The sequence below is a fragment of the Syngnathus typhle genome, linkage group LG5, assembly GCF_033458585.1.
Source record: "Syngnathus typhle isolate RoL2023-S1 ecotype Sweden linkage group LG5, RoL_Styp_1.0, whole genome shotgun sequence".
Classification (NCBI taxonomy): domain Eukaryota; kingdom Metazoa; phylum Chordata; class Actinopteri; order Syngnathiformes; family Syngnathidae; genus Syngnathus; species Syngnathus typhle.
The window spans coordinates 19,517,579-19,536,776 of record NC_083742.1 but is presented as its reverse complement, the minus strand read 5'-3'; the positions used below and the strand labels follow the sequence as shown (position 1 = coordinate 19,536,776).

The following is a 19,198-nucleotide window of genomic DNA, read 5'->3' as shown; positions in this document are numbered from 1 at the left end:
TCCCTCCCTCCCTCCCTCCCTCCCTCCCTCCCTCCCTCCCTCCCTCCCTCCCTCCCTCCCTCCCTCCCTCCCTCCCTCCCTCCATCCCTCCATCAATCCATCCATCCATCCCTCCATCCCTCCAAATAATACTATATCTTGATCTACAAATATAAATACTTCCTTTAACTTTAACGTAACTTTCCTGAAATCCTTCTCTCACAGCTAATCAATTTCCGAGCCATGAAAGAGTAAACACACTCGTGCAATTTTCTGTCCATATTTCCCTCATTCCTCCTCTGACTGCCATCAAGTCCGCATGCAGACAAAATCAAAAAGTTGAAGTACAATGGGAAGGAACATTTGTCTTATTTACAGTCCCACACGTGGAATTGGCAGACAGCGTCTCGCCCCACTGAGTTTAGTTACCACTAAAGATGAATGGTCTACGCTTTGGACTGCAGCTCCGTAGCTTCTTTGATACATTCATATTATTTTGTGCTTTTGCAATAAAGGCCGTATATAGCTTCGATAAGTTTGGTTGGTTAGCTTGCACCTTGCTGGAATTGCACTGCAGCTGAGGACTACAGATGCATCCCGACGCAAAGATCCTTCAACGGAAAATAAACAAAGCATAAGAAAAATGTCCCTCTCCACAAACCAGGATTCTGCAGTACCTCCCAAAATAGAGCCTTCATATTTTTACCAACCAAAGATCTATTTTTACAACCGTAATGGAACCTCCCAATTTTGCCCAATCTGTCATTTGATGTTTTCCCACACAGATTCAAATATTGTAAATATACAAGCAAATTCAAATGTCGTTCTTTCCTATCGCCCCTTTAAAATCAATGCATGACTTTGCTGTTGCAGCAGAACCTCACCAGATGTCATTCATCCATCATTAAGTGTAATTGTTAATATGCCGCCCAAGAAATTACATTGGGGTCTTTTGACCCAATGCTGAGCTAATGAACTTATTAGGACCAAAGGTCGCTGCGGGAATTAAGTTGTACATCTTTGAGTGCGAGTCGCTAACCCTGGCCACTAAGCTTCTCAGCTCAGCTCAGCGTGCCTCCTATCCAATTAAATACTCACAGCCATCCGCAGCTAGTGGGAGGCAAAAAAAAAAAAAAAACGGGACAACGGCCGTGTGCGGCATGCTGTTGAAATGTTGCCATTTTCACATTGTCCTCCTTACAATTACCATGACGTAGGCAAACACGGAGGTCCTTTTAGACACGCGGCAAAGGTGGCTTTCTTGTCATTAGCGCTCTCGGGGTATCCGTGTTAGACTATGCGTGATTAGCTTTGCATATTGTCAAGCTTGTGTTCATTAATAGCCTAGGCTTCATTTTTGGGAGGATTTTGGAATCTCTTTTCATCAGCCTTTGCTTTTCAACCAATAAAGTTGAACATTTCAAAATGGTCGCTAGTTAAGACGGCCATCTTTTAGCGACAAACTCGTGAAAAAAGACCCTAGCTTAATGACGATAATCCCGATAAACTGAATCGCAAATGTGTGTGTCCACAAGAGGGCGCACATTTAAACAGACGACAACTATTGGAGAAACGGTCGCACTTTTCCAGCTGTTACTGCAGAGCTGGGGCATTTTTCAAGTGGGCTTACACTGATACAAGTTTTTTTTCTTTTTCTGACGACCCAATTTCACCCCCACGCACTCTAAATTCTGAAACGTCGTCGTCGGAAGATCTCCGCGCTGATGGTTTGGCATGGCGGCAATCGTTTCCTGCTCTGAGGTCCAGTTCAACTGGTGGACGCTCTTGAACTCTTCCTCCGAGGACATAGGGTTGAATGATTTGCCATCTGAGGCTGAGGCCAGATGATTTAGTAGCCCCTCTTTTGTGCTTAACGTAGACCCCGCTGTGGCGCCGAGCCCTCCGCTAATGACTGATGAGCCCTTTGACACAGCCATGCTTGACATGCTCCTCAGGGTCCGGACTAAAGACTTCCCTAACAAGCTCTTGCACAGTCACCCTGGGCCATATTAAATCCAAACTTTGGCACCTTTCCTAATTGCTGAGAACATACGCGTAGCCAAGAGGCTCTTTTTTAACCTGGGATGAACCCCCCCCCCATCCCTCCATCCCTCGAGTAAGTGATGATATATGAAATGCACGTTTCAAATTAGGCTGACGGAATGCCGTGACTTGGGTCGGATGGGTCTCTTTGGGGGGGAAAAAGCGAGAAAGGTGAAAACGTCCAATTTCAGCCACAGAGAACATTTTCTTCATCTCCTTTTGGCGACAGTCCACCATGATCTTGCTTTATTTTCAGCCGTCCTCTTTCGCTGTTCCCGCAGCCATCTGAAAATCACATTTGAAGCGTTCAACATGTCTCCCGGCATCTTTACCTTGTCTTCTACGTGGGTACTAAAAGGCAAATGAGGGTTAGTTTGGTTCCATTAAGCTGGCACGACGCCCATTAAAAGCCTACTAGGAGTCAAATGGATGGATTACCCCAAAGAGTGGGAACTGACGTTGGATCATCAGTAAGAAAATAATTGTTAGCTTTGTGTTCCCCCCTGCAGTCGCTGATGTGTAATTTAAATTCAAGCCACTGCGTTCGAAACACGAACCAATCCACATGTCTTGACTATTGACGTAAACAGTTTTTCCCAAATAATTATGGGGAAACTTCAAAGAATCCTGTTAATGAATATGAACGGATGTTTTGTCCGCTACATTAATCATGACGTCAAATGATAGTCCATGATGCGAAAAATATCCGTCTGTAAAATTTGAAACTGGATTTTTTTTTGGGGGGGGATAATGAAAGCATCCATTAACCAGTGTATCAAGCTGCTGTTCATTTATCCCGTAAGCTTCGCACACTTTCCCGGTAATGTTTGCCGCAGCCGTCGGCAAGCTAACTTAATAGGTATGTGTGGAGTGTAGCGATGAGAGCTGTTGATTGCACCGCTGATGGGCTGGGTTAATTATTAGGAGCAGGAGTCACACATCTTTCCTGAATTAGTCGGAATTAATTGAACTCTCTCCTAAGTGTGTGTTTGTGTGTCCTTAGTGTGTGTGTGTGCTTAAGTGGCAATCCTCTCATCACATCCCCTCTATCTGTCATGACCAACAGCCATCCATCTGCCTGCTGAAAGCTTTTTCCATTTTATATGTCTTTTATCATTAGCTTATCAACAGCCTCCCTTTTGCGTTATAGCAAAACAAACCTTCTTTGGAATGCACTCGGAAAATCAATTAGTAACACAATACTGCACTTTTCTCCTCCCATATGCAATCTTTGCTTCCTTCCCTTTTCCCACCTGCTGTTCCGAGTGCATCCTGAGTGTGTGTGTGAGTGCGGAGAACTGCCGCACTGCCAGGAAGTGAGTTTGTGTCTTACATTCACCCCAGGACATTTTTTTTTTTTTTGTAGAACCAAATTCAAGCTCAACAGTCAGTGGTCGTCGCGAAAGAAAAACAAGTTCAACTCGGAATAATCTTTGTAGTTCATCCACCTCCTCCTAGTGGACCCCCAGTGGCCAACATTAGAGCCTGCAGATGGTCAGGGGAGATTTGGGGGCGGCAATTCATCAATGTAACTGGACAAGCGGCATGGAAAGCTCTCATCCAGCTGGACCGTCGTCCCATGTGAGAAGGCCCTCGGTCGGGGGGGCGAGCGGCCTTCCTCCTTCGGCCTGGGCAATCCTTTCTCAGACACCCTAAATCCTGCCAGAATAGAATTGGTTCACCTTTGGAGAGGACTAGGGAAGGGAACTTGAAAGAACTTTCTTGATCGATGATAATCATCCCTTCCTGCTCAATACTAAGACCGGACATGCAGAATGAGACGACCAAATCTGACTGAAATGGACAATTGCCAAAAATAAACTGCAGTTGGCAACCCACAACTGTACACCAGGCGATTGATTGATTGATTGATTGATAGATAAATAAATAAATAAATAAATAAATAAATAAATAAATAAATAAATAAATAAATAAATAAATAAATAAATAAATAAATAAATAAATAAATAAATAAATAAATAAATAAATAAATAAATAAATAAATAAATAAATAAAACCCACACTAAGAAACATCATTGGTGCCATTGAATATTTTTATGGGATGTCAGTGGTGTGCTGTGAATTCAGGGGGGGGGGGGGGGGGGGCAATACCCCATCGCCACCAACTTTTGTAGTCTAGGAAGAAAATGCAGTCCAAAAAAAATCAGGAACCGAATGTTTGCGAGGCTATAACTTGTCATCTCCAGTTTCCCAAATCTTGACTCATCTGATTTATTGACAAAAACGAGCATGTCAATGTGAGGGCAGCCAGTGACAAAGCTCACCTCGAAGGATGACTCAGAAACAAGCACATACAGTAACAGGTGTCTTCTCTCCTGTCCTTATTTATTTATTTTTTTTCTCCAAACGACCTCCTCCATTTAACCTTGATACATCGAAATGATAGCTACTTAATGGAAAGAAAGATTTACTATACGTTCTTCTGTCTGTGATGAAATACTTGAACTCCTCTGGTGCATTTTCTCAACAGCGGCGGGTTTTTATCCGAGCGGGATCGGAACACACCAAATAATTAATTTCAGGGGTCTTCTTATTTCCTCTCCCACTTGTGTTCCACCTAACCCCATTTGCGGGATTGATATTGTACGATACAACGCTTGAAAACAATGCGTACCATTCCCCCAAAAAAACAAATGGTCTTCTTCCTGCTGCAGGCTTTCTGATAGACACAGTGTGAGATTGCTTCTGTTGAATAAGAGATGAATCTCTCCGGGTGTCACCGTGGCGCCTCGCCACGACCTCTGAAATATCATTATCTACAGGGGGAAAGAGGTTAAATCCTCTAATATTGCTTGAATACAAGTGAAGGGGGCGACAAAAGGTGTGCCATTTTTTTTCCTCCTGCCCTGTGGTAAGAAGCAGCACACCTAATGGCATCGTCTGTTATCCACAAATATCGGGGTTAATTACAGTGCTTGGGTCTGTCATTACGCTTGAAAAACAGAGGCGGGTTGAATCGTTTACCAGTCAAATAGCGGCTAGCACAACAAAGTAGGAGATGTATTTTGGGCACTTTGATTTGACTTGTGACTTTAGTTTTTATCTTGCATTGCAAACGTGGAATTGATGTGTCAGTCAGCAAAAAGCCCTTGATTGGCTTTTCAGGAATTACGAATAAATAAATAAGTGATAAAAAAATATATGTTTTAATAAATATAATAAATATACGGGAATTACGAATAAATAAATGATAAAAAAATGATATATTTTACTAAATATATAATATAATAATAATAATAAATGATTCTGCCTCATGCTAAGACCCTAATCAATGAATTTGTGATTTTTGAGTTCAAATATGTATTTGCTCACTACTGACTGTTGCCTCATGATCTGAAGATGAGCCTCTATTTTGAAAATCTCATTTGAAATATAGCATTTATATTTTTTCTCTCAGGGTGTTCTACCGATGAAATCATTATTTCCTTTGCAGCAGATGTACAGCAGTTGTTTCTCCAGTGACTCGCAGAGACAATCTCTGATGTTATTGAGGAATCAACTTCCTGTTGACCACAGCCGCAAGGATCAGCCCTCTGTTTGTTGACTTTGCTGCCAAGCCTCTTGTGATCTATAATGAATCGTAGGTGTTGACCTAGTATCGATGCGTATCTCTTGGTTATTATTGCATTTGTTGCAAACAGCTTTTGTTTGTCCGACCCCGTTTTTTCCGGAGTGGGGGGGGGGGAAAAACTTCATCAAACTGACAATCCCGTCCATCCATTTTCGATATTGCTTGTGCTCATTTGGGTTACGGGTGAGCTGGAGGCTGTCCCAGCTGAGTTTGGGTACAAAAACATCCACAGCCTACAAATGAGATCAGTATCCATATTTGTGTGAGATTTTTCTGAACGTCAAATAAGTTTCTTGGCTTCATCTATGACATGATTGTGCGAAACTGACCCAGGTCACAACGCCAATCCTCTTTCTCTTTGCACCTCCCTCTAGGAATGCTCACAGTGGCCCCGAAGGCTTTCCACTGCGCCGACGCCGAGAGAACGTGCAACCCTTGCCTGGACGCGGCGAAAGCCTGCAACCTGAACGGCACCTGCAAGCGGCACCGCTCCGCCTATATCGCCACCTGCAGCAAGGAGGACCCCAACAAGGGGGAAAGCTGCAACAAGAAACGCTGCCACAAAGCCCTGCGGCTCTTCCTGGACCGCGTGCCGGCCGAGTTCAGCCACCGCCTGCTCTTCTGCCCCTGCCAGACGGAAGGCTGCGCCGAGCGCCGCCGCCAGACCATCGTGCCCGACTGCTCCTATAAAGAGAAGGAGAAACCCAACTGCCTGGAGCTGAGGGCGGTCTGCCGCCAGGACTCTCTCTGCAAGTGAGTGTGGAGGGGTCGGGAGAGGTTCAGCCAATGGGTGATGAGCTCTCGTTAGGTGGGGGCATAGCAACGTTTGCCAGGGCCTTGGGCAACTCTGGTGTCAGCATCCTCTAATTAATGGAGCTGTGAGGCTTCCCGGGTCCACCGGTGCAGTGATCGTTTTTTGACTCTCAACTGGGTCCAAAATTACAACAACAAAAAATTCCTAGACACTACTACGATATTTTTTTTCTTATTTTGAACACAGCCTGCATCTTTCAAAGGCAGCCCTTAAAGCTACGCCACTGGCAAGAGCCCCCGTGACGACAGGCAATCATGTATCATTCATCCGTAAGGGTCGTCTGATAGAAAATCCTCTCTTGTCGTTTTCGACTCATTCCAAAACATGCACTATTGAAACTCATGAATGACAATTGGCTGAGGTTCATCCAGCTACCAATCGGGGGGGCTGAGAACGCGAGCAGGGTGCGAAGCGAAGGTTTGCGAATTGAACCACGATTACTTTCATCTACTCGGAGGGTATTTATGTTTGAAATGATCTTTTTGAATATGATCAAGATGAATCGAATTTGTATGTCGGCACAGCCGTAACTGGCTCGAAGGTCCGTGCGGTGGAACTTTTTTGCGTCTGAAATTTATACCAGAAAACTTCGCATTTGGCATTTTTCAATCATAAATGAGAAGACCTTTCGACCTGATAAATAATTGGATGTATTGATTTGGCATCATTTCAGCCTTACTGCATGCAAATAATGTGCTTTTGCGGGCCTCATAAAATGATATGGCGGGCCAGAACTGGCCCCCGCCCGGGCCTGGAGTTGGACACCAGTGTTTTGGACTACCGTAATTTTCGGACTATAAGTCGCGGTTTTTTTTCAGTTTGGGTGGGGGGGGGGGGGCGACTTATACTCAGGAGCGACTCATATACATATATATGTTTTTTTTCACTTTTTTGGGCATTTTATGGCTGGTGCGACTTATACTCCGGTGCGACTTATAGTCCGAAAATGACGGTATTGTTTAAAAATAGATATTCATTTAAAGCTCACTTACAGATTTATTAAAAAACTTTCAGTAGACTAACTTTTATACCCCAAAAAGCATTTGGCTTTAGGTGACTTGTAAAGTAAAACCCAACAAAATAAAAATACTTTTAAAAAGTTTTGAATGGAGCTACTGAAATCTACTTCACAGCAGTCTAATTTATTTAGATGCAAGCGTATTGCTGCCCCTTGGAGACTCCCAAAAAGCAAATTTTTCTTTACAATCACTTCTACATAAGAGCTGCGGTACGTCTGACTTCATCATCATTATTATTTCATATTGATGACAACGAGCTAAAAGGGTGCCAGTCACTCCTCGACAGCAATTACCTCCCTCCCGTGCCATCTTGGAAGTTTCTATGATTTTCTGCCTTAACTCTGCCAAGCATACTCATTTCAATTTGAAAGGAAGCCATAGCTCTTTAGTGGTCGGATGAACTCGTAAGGCTAAGTTGTTGAGACGATGCCCAATTAAGCAGAAAAGAAAAACATTAGTGGCTCACTTTGACTCCATGGCGACTCTGTTGGATCCAGACAGTCGCGTTCGATTCACACCTAGCCAGCCGTGACATGTCTGCTTGCGTTGAGAACAGGCAAAACGCACTTTATGCTCTTCACCCAATCAACTCGAAGGATCTTCACACTTTCCAATGTGTGTGTGTGTGTCCAGCCAGTCCATTAGTCTAATAGCATAAAAACGAAGGGACATTTGAATAATTTGAAGTATTTAAAAGCTCATTTGAGAGCCTAATGAAGTTCGACGGAGCGCTAGACCCTTGAACGTCCAGCGCCAAAAATAAAAGCCAGTCTAAGAAGCATCGGGGGGGACATTAACGGCTAATTTTCCATTTTCCCACTGTGACAGATGATTAGGCAGCTGATACAACCATTAGTGCCACGTCTCGGTGACATTTACATGTTGAATACAGCAAGTTGGAGCAAGAATCTGAAAAAGATGTCAGAATCAATCTTAGGTAGATTTGTCGATTTTTTTAGACAAGACCTGAGCATCACTGGACGTACGCGACACACAAAACAACCGTGTGCCTTTTATTTATATCTTAAATTTGTTTGTGACCTGGCAAATACCTCAATTCCACAACAGACTCCTTTCATTTAGCGATAAATGCTTGCTTGTGCTAGCTGCAACTCCAAATTCCCCACAGTCTCATTCCCTGTGCACTTAACTGGATTACATCTCGTACCATACGAGCAAAAATAATCGATGTGTAATTACATTTTGTGGCTCTTTTTAAATGCTCTGTTTACACGCCTTTTTTGGGCTGAAATCAAAGTAATCTCGGGCCTGCACATTGAGCTACACAGCTGAACATGACCGGGCAATTGTGAAAAGAATTTGCGGGAGTCTCGCATACGTGCGCCAGCCAATTGACCCTTGGACACATAAAATTGTTGCAACCAAAAAATTTGCTATTAGGGGGGAAAAAATTAGCTGCCATAAATACCATTTTATATTGTTCATTGAACCATTCAAAAGAAACTGTTCTATGATGAAAACAAAGAAGATAATGGAAAATGAAAGGCACAATTAATTCATTGACTGCAACAGAGACTCTCCACGCTTCACTTCTTCATCCACGGAAACAGATCAAAAGTATCGATGTGAAATGACAAATTTCAAATCGAAGCAAAACTAGTCGTCGACCTTTCGTGATTACTTTCAGCGGCGTGCACATTGCGCGACCTTACTCTAGCCAATCATTTTTTAGAAATGATGATCAAAAGCCACATTCTTGCCATTAAATCAATCCAAAGCAGCAAAAGTCTCTTCTCCAATTTATGATTGTCCTGATAATTGCTTGCGCGTGGGCCTCGTGTAATCTGTTTTCAGACGGAGATTATTTCTTTGACCTGACGACAGCCAAGTGTCAGGGGTTCACCTGCGTATTGAGATAGACGTTCTAGAACATAAAAGCTCATTATCTGTTGCCACAAAAGGTCAACAGCTCGATGAGCCCTTAGCCACATATAATTGTTGGGCGCACACACACGAGTTAGCGAAATGGCAGCGAGTGCTCAGCTATACCATGATGGCCTCCACGTGACATCATCAAAAGACAATTTCTGTATTTGTCCCAGAAAACAAATGATTTAATTTAACTGGGTCGCTGCAGCATGGGCCCTAATCTGTGCTGCGCCCAATATGTTCTACAAGGAAATCAAATTTCAACTCATTTGTCATGCTAATGAAGACAGCATCAAGGCATTACGACTAGTTGCTGGCTCCATGTGAAGAAACCCCTGCAGAGAAACCTTCTTGAAATTAGACCAACTTTTTTTTTTTTTAAAGTTAACTCAGAACAATACACATCCAAAAAAATGCCAGGGGGTGGAGCTATATTTTTTTTTTCGGGTCTTCCCTCTGGAGATGTGTTGATTAAAGTTAGGGACGATCATTTAACAACAAGCCTGTCTCTCCCCTGAGGACATCCACCTCAAAACAGGATACACAGCTCACCTGCCTGAGCCTCTTTCATTCCAAATGCTTTGAAGAAGAGCAGAAATGTAGTGATGTCAAAAAAGGACAAGGAGAAGAATGAGGACGCTCTCTTGAGATCGATCAAACTCCAAACAGAGATGACAAAGGAAACAAGGAAAGGCATCTTGAATTGGGATTGGATCCAATGTGAGTTTTTTTTTTAATGAGGAATTCAATCAAAAACAAGGAGCATCATTTTTAATGACAGACGATGGCCCATCTGTGACTTTTTACGATGTTACGCCACGCTTTGAGTTGCTCACAGAGTCTCTCATACTGCCTCGCGTGATGACCTTTACGTTTTTCTGCAATACTGTTGGCAAATTTCTATCTTTTGGTCTGTTTCCAAAAGAACTGAAAAAACAAAAGCCAAACTGGCCTAGTTACAACTTGCACAAGTCAAAAGTCATGCAAAAATAAAAAAAATAAAAACGCTCATTCACATCAAAAAGTTCAAACTTGACAATACTTTTTTTGTTTAACTCATTTGACTGCATTGTTTCCAGGTGGAGCCCAAAGTCCCTGTAAACAAAATATAAATGAGTGGACTTCAAAACGTATAATATTGGCTAAGGTTGCAGTATAGTTGTGCACAGAGATTTCGTTTTGTAGCCGGTCTCTGCGGAGGTAATTGTTGATATTCAGGAGAGATCTGGGAACTGGACCACAAGCACACGTTAAATGGAGCAGCACTCATTTCTTCCACTCGGCTCTACTTCTGCCGCAGTTTGCTATTCTGTTCCGTAATCCAACACAAACAAACCAAAACACACAGCGCTCTCCTCTGTTGCTTTTTCAACCTTCAAATAAACGCGCTCCTTTGAGGACGGACGGCCGAGTCCAACGGTGACAGCAGGCTCTATTTGGATGTCCGCGCTTGTCAAACCAAAGAAGCTCCCAATCCATTTTAATGTCGCATGACGCTCTGAATCCAAAGAGTCTCAGAGTCTATGTGAAGTCTATCGATTGCTCGGTGAATCAATTCAACACGTCTAGCTTTGATTTTTGTATATTCTTCCATTCCCACACTCACTGGTGAGTGTTTGCTCACTGAATGCTTAGCCTGCTGGTTTTCAGGAGGGAATGCTGAGTGACAATCAACAGGTACACAAAAACACACACACGCACAGTCAGCTTGATGATAAACATCAGACGGAGTGACCGAGCCAATAGAAACGCCATGCATGTCGTAAACGAAGCTTCAAATTTGCTTCATGAACCACTTGTATTTTTTCACTCCTCTAGATGGCACTCTCTCCCATATTGACTTAAAATTCTTTATTTAAACCAAAAAGCCACAAAAAACAACAACTGTTTCTCCAGGTGCTCAGACTTCTTCCCAAATTCCAAAAATGTGTGTTAGAATTAATGAAGAGTCTAAATTTTCAACACTTGAAAATAAATCGGTGTTCTTTTCATGCACACATGAAAAATTCCAAGAAAATTACATTTCATCTCAACACAACGTTTGATCTGCAGAGTACATTATCATTTGGTTAGGTGTCAAAACTTGTAAATGAAAAAAAAAAAAAAAAAGATTCTTGCTCCCTCGATGATCACAAATGAAGTGTGTATACTAGCAGTAGAGAACTCCGCTTTTGAAAACGAATCCTGTGTCAACCTTTGGTGACCTTTGCCTGATATGGGGAGTTTTTCTGCAATGTTGTGCAGTGATCATCGGGCTGTTGCTGTTGGCAGCGTGAGACATGCTGGCTTCACATGAGACTTGCAAACGAGAGGCAAGAGAGAGCGGAAGAACACAGAGGTTGCTTTCCACTAAAGAAAGTGCATTTAATTCCAATACATCATGTGCTTATGCGTGCGTGTGTGTGTGTGTGCTCACTGATCGTCTTAACCGCACTATCAAAAGGAAATATCGATGTAAACAGCAGGCATCATTGATGAGGCATCCCTATTTTCCTTCACGTTCACTTCCTCTGGTGATATCATATCTATTATTAATGCAAATAGAACTTATCATCTTAAGTACAGTGTGTGCGTTTGTGTGGTTTGCAGCAGACCGGACGCATCCTTCTTATCCTTAATTTGCATTTCAGAACTTTGGCTACATTTTTTTTTTCTCTTCTCAGAATCCTTCGAAAATATATATCTGTGTAAAAGTTTTTTTTAAAAGGCAACATATTACATCGTCAAGCGCTAAAACAGAACTTCCACTTGCTTTATGTTTGAATGCATCAATTGTGGTAAATCAATTTAATCAAACAAATTAGCAGTTTCTTTTACTTGATTGACAGCTAGGAGTGTTAATTTTTTCATATTCATTGATCAAAATTAAAGTTTAGGGCTAACTGAGGTTTTATGACGCCGACTTTACTTCAGTTGTTTCAAAAAATCCAAACAAATTGGAGGTTGACCACCATCCTGGAATAGATATTGTTCTTAATTTGAGCTATGAAATATGAAACACTAATTGGGACAAGGGCAACAAAAAAAGTGGCTTGAATGCACAACAAATGTTCATTTAATTACCGGTGATAAAAGCTGTGTAGCGCGCTATTAACTCACTGTCCAGCACATTTGTTTGCGTGGGCAAGGTTTGCTTGCCACGTTTGGACAATATTTTAGGGATAACCTTGAATAAGCTGCCGTGCGCTGCCTGATTTAGCATTCATTCAAACGGCACAACACACAGTATGGGGTTCCAAGTCATTCCGCAGCTGCCCGTAACCAATCAAGTCAACGTGGCCACCAAGTAAGGAGAATTGTGGTAAATGTTTTCAAAAATAAACCATCAAGTCAAACAAAATGGGCAGGAGAAAATGTGATGGCTAAGCTTCCTTGTGGTTTCAGAGAACGCCATCTGTCCGCATGGCGCTTTTCGAATCGACTGGGAATCCCAATGAGTGCGGCGTTGCCAGGAATAGCAGATGCGAGAACGGTCGATAGAAAAATAAATCTACAAGCCGCAACGTGTAAAATACCTGGACAAGTTAATTAGATGCAACAAGATCAGAATAAAAAATTTGCCTCTAAAGAGACAAAAATGCAAATGATGGGATTGTGGTTGTTTACAATGATGAGAGCTTGTTTTGCTCTAAACTGCACCAGCACTGGTCACATCCATTTTCTAGTCATCACTCGGGTCATGGGTGAGCTGCAGCCTATCCCAGCTGTCTTTGGAAGCAAACAATGGACTGGTCGCTATCGAATGGCAGGTCACAAGCAACCATTCAGACTCCGGGTCACAATTTCAGTCTTCGCTTAAATAACGCTACATGAGTTTGGAATGTGCTAGGAATCTGGAGTACCGTAATTTCCGGACTATAAATCGCGTTTTTTTTTCATAGTTTGGGTGGGGGGGGCTACTTATGTACATATATATGTTTTTTTCACTTTTTTGGGCATTTTATGGCAGGTGCGATTTATACTCCGGTGCGACTTATAGTCTGAAAATTACGGTAGCATGCAAAGTTCAAACTGTTCAATCGTTTAAAAAAACATTTTTTAAGACAATTTTAGTATTGACACATGAAGTCAATTCACAATTATCTTTGCGGGGCACATAAAATGATGCGGCGGGCCGTATCTGGCCCCCGGGCCTCGGGTTTAACACCCTTGGCCTTGGTGAACTACAGTCAGCCTCAAGGTCACAGTGGAAAGTATTGCTCATCGAAAAAAAGTGATAATGAGTTCTATGAAACCATGTGTGATGGATGTGAGGGATTTATTGTTTTGTTTTTAATCAGAATGGCGCTTCTGCTCCCCACACAAGGTCAGAGTGCTTTGTTTGCCTTTTCCATAATAACTGTTGGTGTCATGCGCCATGCATCACAACTGGCTCCATAAATGTTGCCTATTGTTCGCCGCCGATGTGAATCAAAGAGACAAAGAAACGCGCAAGGTTGCGGATTTTGCTTTGGCGCGCTCCAATTTCTCGATGGCAAGTTTGCAAATGTGCCTACTTGAGGAACTGAGGAGACCAAGAGGATAAGGGGCTGAGGCTGAAGGATAGAAAGGAGATAAAAGGCAGACGCCATAGAAAGCACCTCCTTTGTTTTTTCATTTGCCTCATCCAAGTGCTATTATGCCATCCCATTAGGCGGCCGCCATTGTCATCGGCGTTGTTATGCCTTGTGGTCGATGATGGCGAGATAGCGCTGACAGCCTGGATATGCTGAAGACCGGCGATAAGGGAGGAGAGCGGCAATTTCTCATTTGAACAGAAATAATCATCCTTTAGAAGCTATTAGAGGATTTGGGCAGTCTGATAGCTATTTTGCCTCATCCCAAAGGAAATAGTTTCTTCGACTGACACTCATCTGATTGGACTCGCGTTGTTTGTCAGGGCCATCAAGTGATTGGAATAAGAATCCAACGAGAAAGCCATTAGTTTTCTCTTAGTGCCAGACTGGACGGACGTGCGCTGGGTACCGGTCGGAATGACTGTGTTTAAAGTGTCAGGTTGGCTGGAAGAAGTCTACCGCTGTGGGGGCTCGCCTGACACTTCCCTGGGGGGGCTGAGTGGCTGAAATGACCAGAAAAAACTCTGAGCTAGACAACCTGTAATTTCAGCAGCGAGTGGCGTTCTATGGCGCTATAATGGAAATCCCTGGAAACCTTGAAAAGTGCCGCAAGCCGGAACGCCGCTGTGCCAACACTCAGCGCACCTCCGTAACCGTTAAATTACTGTCTTTAAGTCATCATTGTCTTAGAGAATTCTGCTTCCAAAAAGAAACAAAGCGCTTTGACTTATGTTGGCCTTAGCTTACAAAAACACATTATATAAATATATATGTATTATATAAATATATATGTATTATATAAATATATATATATATGTATAAATATATATAATAATAATAATAATATATAATATATTTGTTATTATTTTTTTTTTAAATATTTATATGTTTTATATTTACCGTATTCTCCACACTATAAGGCGCACCGGATTATAAGGCGCACCTTCAATGAATGGCCCATTTTAAAACTTTGTCCATCTATAAGGCGCACCGGATTATAAGGCGCACCTTCAATGAATGGCCCATTTTAAAACTTTATCCATATATAAGTCCATATATTTGGACACGCCTGCTGTAGTGGCTCAATATTGGTCCTTATATAAGGCGCACCGGAGTATAAGGCGCACGGTCGGCTTTTGAGAGGTTTTTAGGTGTGCCTTATAGTGCGGAAAATACGGGGTATATATGCACATGCACACACGCACATATTTGTTTTTCCCAATTTCTTATTGTGCCCCTCCCTTAAAAGAGCAATACTTGGGACTTGTTATTTTCCCACCCCCTTCCTTATCTTTTTTCTTTTCCATTTAAGAGAATCAGGGTGCTGTTTGGCGACTCAACGGGCTACTTAATTCCGTCTCCCTCTGTCGATGATTGTTGTTGACGTCTCTTGGTCTGGTTGAAACTGTTAAATGAATTTTGTTGCTCTCTTCTTGTATACGTGCAAAGACAAATTTGATTGCATCCCATTCCAAAACGATTCCGTGTTGCTTTCGATGTGAGATAAGTGGCGGCGTTGGAAGAAACGGGTCCACTTAGTCGGGTCAATGCATCGGGACAACATAATGCGGCCCTCGCAAGTGAAATAAAAGAACGTGTTAGTGCAAGCTCTGAAGGTGATTTGATAGGATGCCAAACAGAGATGCAGTGGAAGTTTTTGTTTTTTTTCTCCTTCAATTACATCAGAGGCTGACGGAAGGACGCACTTTAACCTGGTCACCCCCAATAATCCCCCCTAAACAAATCCGTTTGTACTTTTTTTAACTTACAGATTTAAGATAAAGTGCACCACAATGGCTCACCTGCTTTATATCGCCCGCATTATTTCTAGCTCCTCACCGACTTCCACCAATGACAATATTCCCTCGGCACAAGAGCGCTCATTATTCATCAAAGCGAGTCCAGCTGCTTGGGAAATGTATCGAAAAGCCACACGGCAATGCATTCGTGATGGAGTAGCGCTCTCGCGCCGCGTCAAGGTGATGCAGCTGCTACGCATATTTAAAATGATGACGGAACATTCTGGCTGGCGTCGCAGTCCGTGGTGCATTGCTGAAATCCTCTTTTGTTTCTTGCAAGAGTACAGTAGAATTTCACAAATAGATCTCAGGATGTTTCAAACACATTTAGTTTATTCATCTCCTTCATTCCCTTTCACTAATGAACTCATCACGTTTGTTAAAAGGCAACGTGTCATCAGGGGGTGCACACGGTATCGGTGCACGAGGTGATTATTTTCACATCCGTTTTGAGGCGTTAAGATGATGAAGCACCCCTGGAGAAGACCATCTTGGAGATAAGATTTCCCTTTTGTGAGGTGTGCTTTGTAGATGGTCATGTAAAAGACATTAACAAAACGAGGTTATTGTCCCCTCAACACACACCGGGTTTAATTTGTCTACACTGGCTGCACAGCAAAAAAATAAATAAAAATCCCAAAGCGGCCGTGCTGGTTAAAGACAGCAGGGTTTTGTAACAATAAAAGTCATTTGTATTTTGGTAATGGAAGTGAACAGCAGGATGTGATGATAATTTTGGAGGAAATACAAGTCAAACGCAGTCAGGATGTTGGTTATATTCAAATTGGTCGTTTTTCAAAACCATTTCATACAGGAAATATTTGATCCATCCAGCTGAGTCAATCGCAGCTGATTTTTAATATGTGCGTCAGGCACAGATGACCATTGGCATTCATTCACATGTATGAACAATTTAGCATCCTTTTATAATGTGGAAGGAAGCCAAATAAACTGGAGAAAACACACACAGGAGTTGGAGTTGTGATTAAAAGACCTGCTTAACCACTAGGCCGCCTCAAACTGTAATTCCTCCTCCCGCCACTAGGCGTCCGCACACTGAGGTTGTACCAGATATCAGGTTCGAGCCAATACTGGCATTATTTTTAAATATCAAGTATTCATGGAGGCTGACGATACCAGCTATCAATACTTAGGGCAAAAAAAAAAAAAAAAAACGATTAGCCTAAGTACTCCTCGCCAGTAGTTGGCGCTATATTACGAAAGGAGTTATCATAATCACAATCCGTCAGTACTCAAAGAGTGAATCCTAAAAATGGCATCCCGACTCTACATTGAAGAGTTCATTTAAGGATTCTGCTATTTGTTTTCAAATCTATAAACGGTCTCGTCCCGCCTTAGCTCTCTGAGCTTCTGTGTTCAGCTGACCAGCTACTTCTAGAGGTTGTAACAATTTCGAGCGGAAGCTCAGAGGGGATCAAGCTTTTTTTTTTTTTGCTCGCTGTTCCTAAAAACAGAACCACCACCCGGTGTGCGTTAGGAAAAACCCAATTGTCCATTTTTAAAAGCTGGCTTTCAACCTATTTTATTTATTGGCTTTCAACACAGCATGAAACTTCCGCCCTTGTTTTAGTCTTATTTGTTTATATTGCTTTTAATTGCCACACAAAAGTAGTTTTCTCATTATTAATTCTGATGAGGATATATGCAAAGGGAGATTTTTACGTGGGAGGTTTTTAGAACCGCTCTTGGGCTCTTAGCCTGGCCCTGGACAGAAATTTGTTGAGTCACTACATCACAACGGGTTCCATTTCATATTCTGAGTTCATCGTCATACAATGCAAGCACTGGCGGTAGAAAGAAAAAAAAAAAAACACACACCTGGGGAGAGTCAATATTTTGGATGCAAGCTGAACTTAAGCCTCATGATATTTCCAGAAATCTCTCAGGTTGAGTTGATATCACGCACACTGAATTTGTTGTTGAGCCCTGAATCAAATTCAAACTGGACTCATCTGAACTTTATTTGCATGCATAAAACCCAAAATGATGTGTTCTGCCGCAGTAGATTTTTGTTGAATTAGCAATGCTAAATTTGCCTACAAAATCCTTTTTTATCATAATTAATCAGACACCCGCTTTAGAAACATTTTCATAATTTTAAAAATCATGCCCGGCATCATATTGCATTTATATTGCTATACCTGTTCCTAATATTCTGGTGTTTTCTCATGTGACTAATCCAGGTAGCCAAAACACTGCAAGCCATAATAAACAACAAACCGTTCAATGAATGAACGCTTTCATCTTATCTTTATGACGGCAGCCTTTTTTATCCAGCCCTTCATTCTATCGCTCACCATGTTGTGCCCTCTGCGCGTATATAATTCATATCGCTTTGTTTGGCTATCATTTTAATTTGGTTCATTAATTTGAGCTAAATAGTTCAAACTCCAACGACATGGCTTATTTACGGCTGCTTAAAATCCTCCAAGTGGTCAGAAGAAGATGGAGTGGGTGAAATGCAACGCTTTGTGATTCACAGAGTGGGCAGCAGTGATGTGAACAGCACAGACAGAGTAACTTTGCACACGCTCCTCCCAATAAAGCTACTTAAGTGGATTAGCAATGGCGCCCCAGGGGCTTCAGTAGACTTAAAGCTCTTATCGCAAACACACCGTCAAACAAACAAACAGACCACTTTTATCTGGACCCAAGATTGGCGCCCAAAGTGTATTTTGGAAGTGGTCAAAAGAAGCATGACGTTTGCATATTACCGTAATTTTCGGACTATAAGTCGCGGTTTTTTTCCATAGTTTGGGTGGGGGGGCGACTTATACTCAGGAGCGACTTATATACATATGTTTTTTTTTCACATTTTTGGGCATTTTATGGCTGGTGCGACTTATAGTCCGAAAATTACGGTACATTAATTCATTTCAGTTGGGTTTGTTGTGCATAATGTCACGATAGCAAGTAAAAAACTAATGCTGGTATATACATACAGTATCATCATTCCTACTTTGGATTTTTCCTAAAGGTGGTGTCTTCTACAGCAAAAAAATAGACTAGCAAGGTCTCCTCCCATTATTTGATAGCTCAAGTGTCAGTGAAAAAAATCAGTCTTCATAGCGGTGTGCATTTGTCAAACACTCATTTGAATTTTTCTTTGTCTGGTTAACTGGCAAAATTGATTTGATGACTTCTATTTGTGTTTTGTGACCTCTTGTCACCACTTTGCTTTTTGCATCTGTCCATTTTCTGTTTTGTGCAGGTCCAGGCTTGCTGATTTCAATGCAAACTGCCGCAGCATCCCACCCACAGTGAGCACCTGTCCCAACCAAGACAATCACCAAGCCTGCCTGGCCTCCTACACAAGGCTCATTGGTCAGTACCGCCGCGATGGACCGAGAGCGTGTCTGAACGAGAGAAAAGAAACGACCCACGAGGAGATCTCACAATGTTTTTCACAAATGTCAGCAGCGCTGAGAGATTACAGGAGATGGTTTGTGGTCGAGAGAGGAAGAAACGCTGCTGCGGTGCTCTCG

At 42.2% G+C, this 19,198-nt stretch overlaps 1 protein-coding gene across 1 annotated transcript in view; it reads left to right on the top strand.

Annotated features, from left to right (window-relative positions):
• LOC133153963 (GDNF family receptor alpha-2-like) overlaps nt 1-19,198 on the top strand; it is a 47,687-nt gene that overhangs the window by 17,178 nt on the left and 11,311 nt on the right. Inside the window, exons 4-5 of the mRNA XM_061278317.1 lie at nt 5,989-6,367; nt 18,925-19,037. Coding sequence (XP_061134301.1) covers nt 5,989-6,367; nt 18,925-19,037 — 492 coding nt within the window. The remainder of the gene's footprint in view (nt 1-5,988; nt 6,368-18,924; nt 19,038-19,198) is intronic.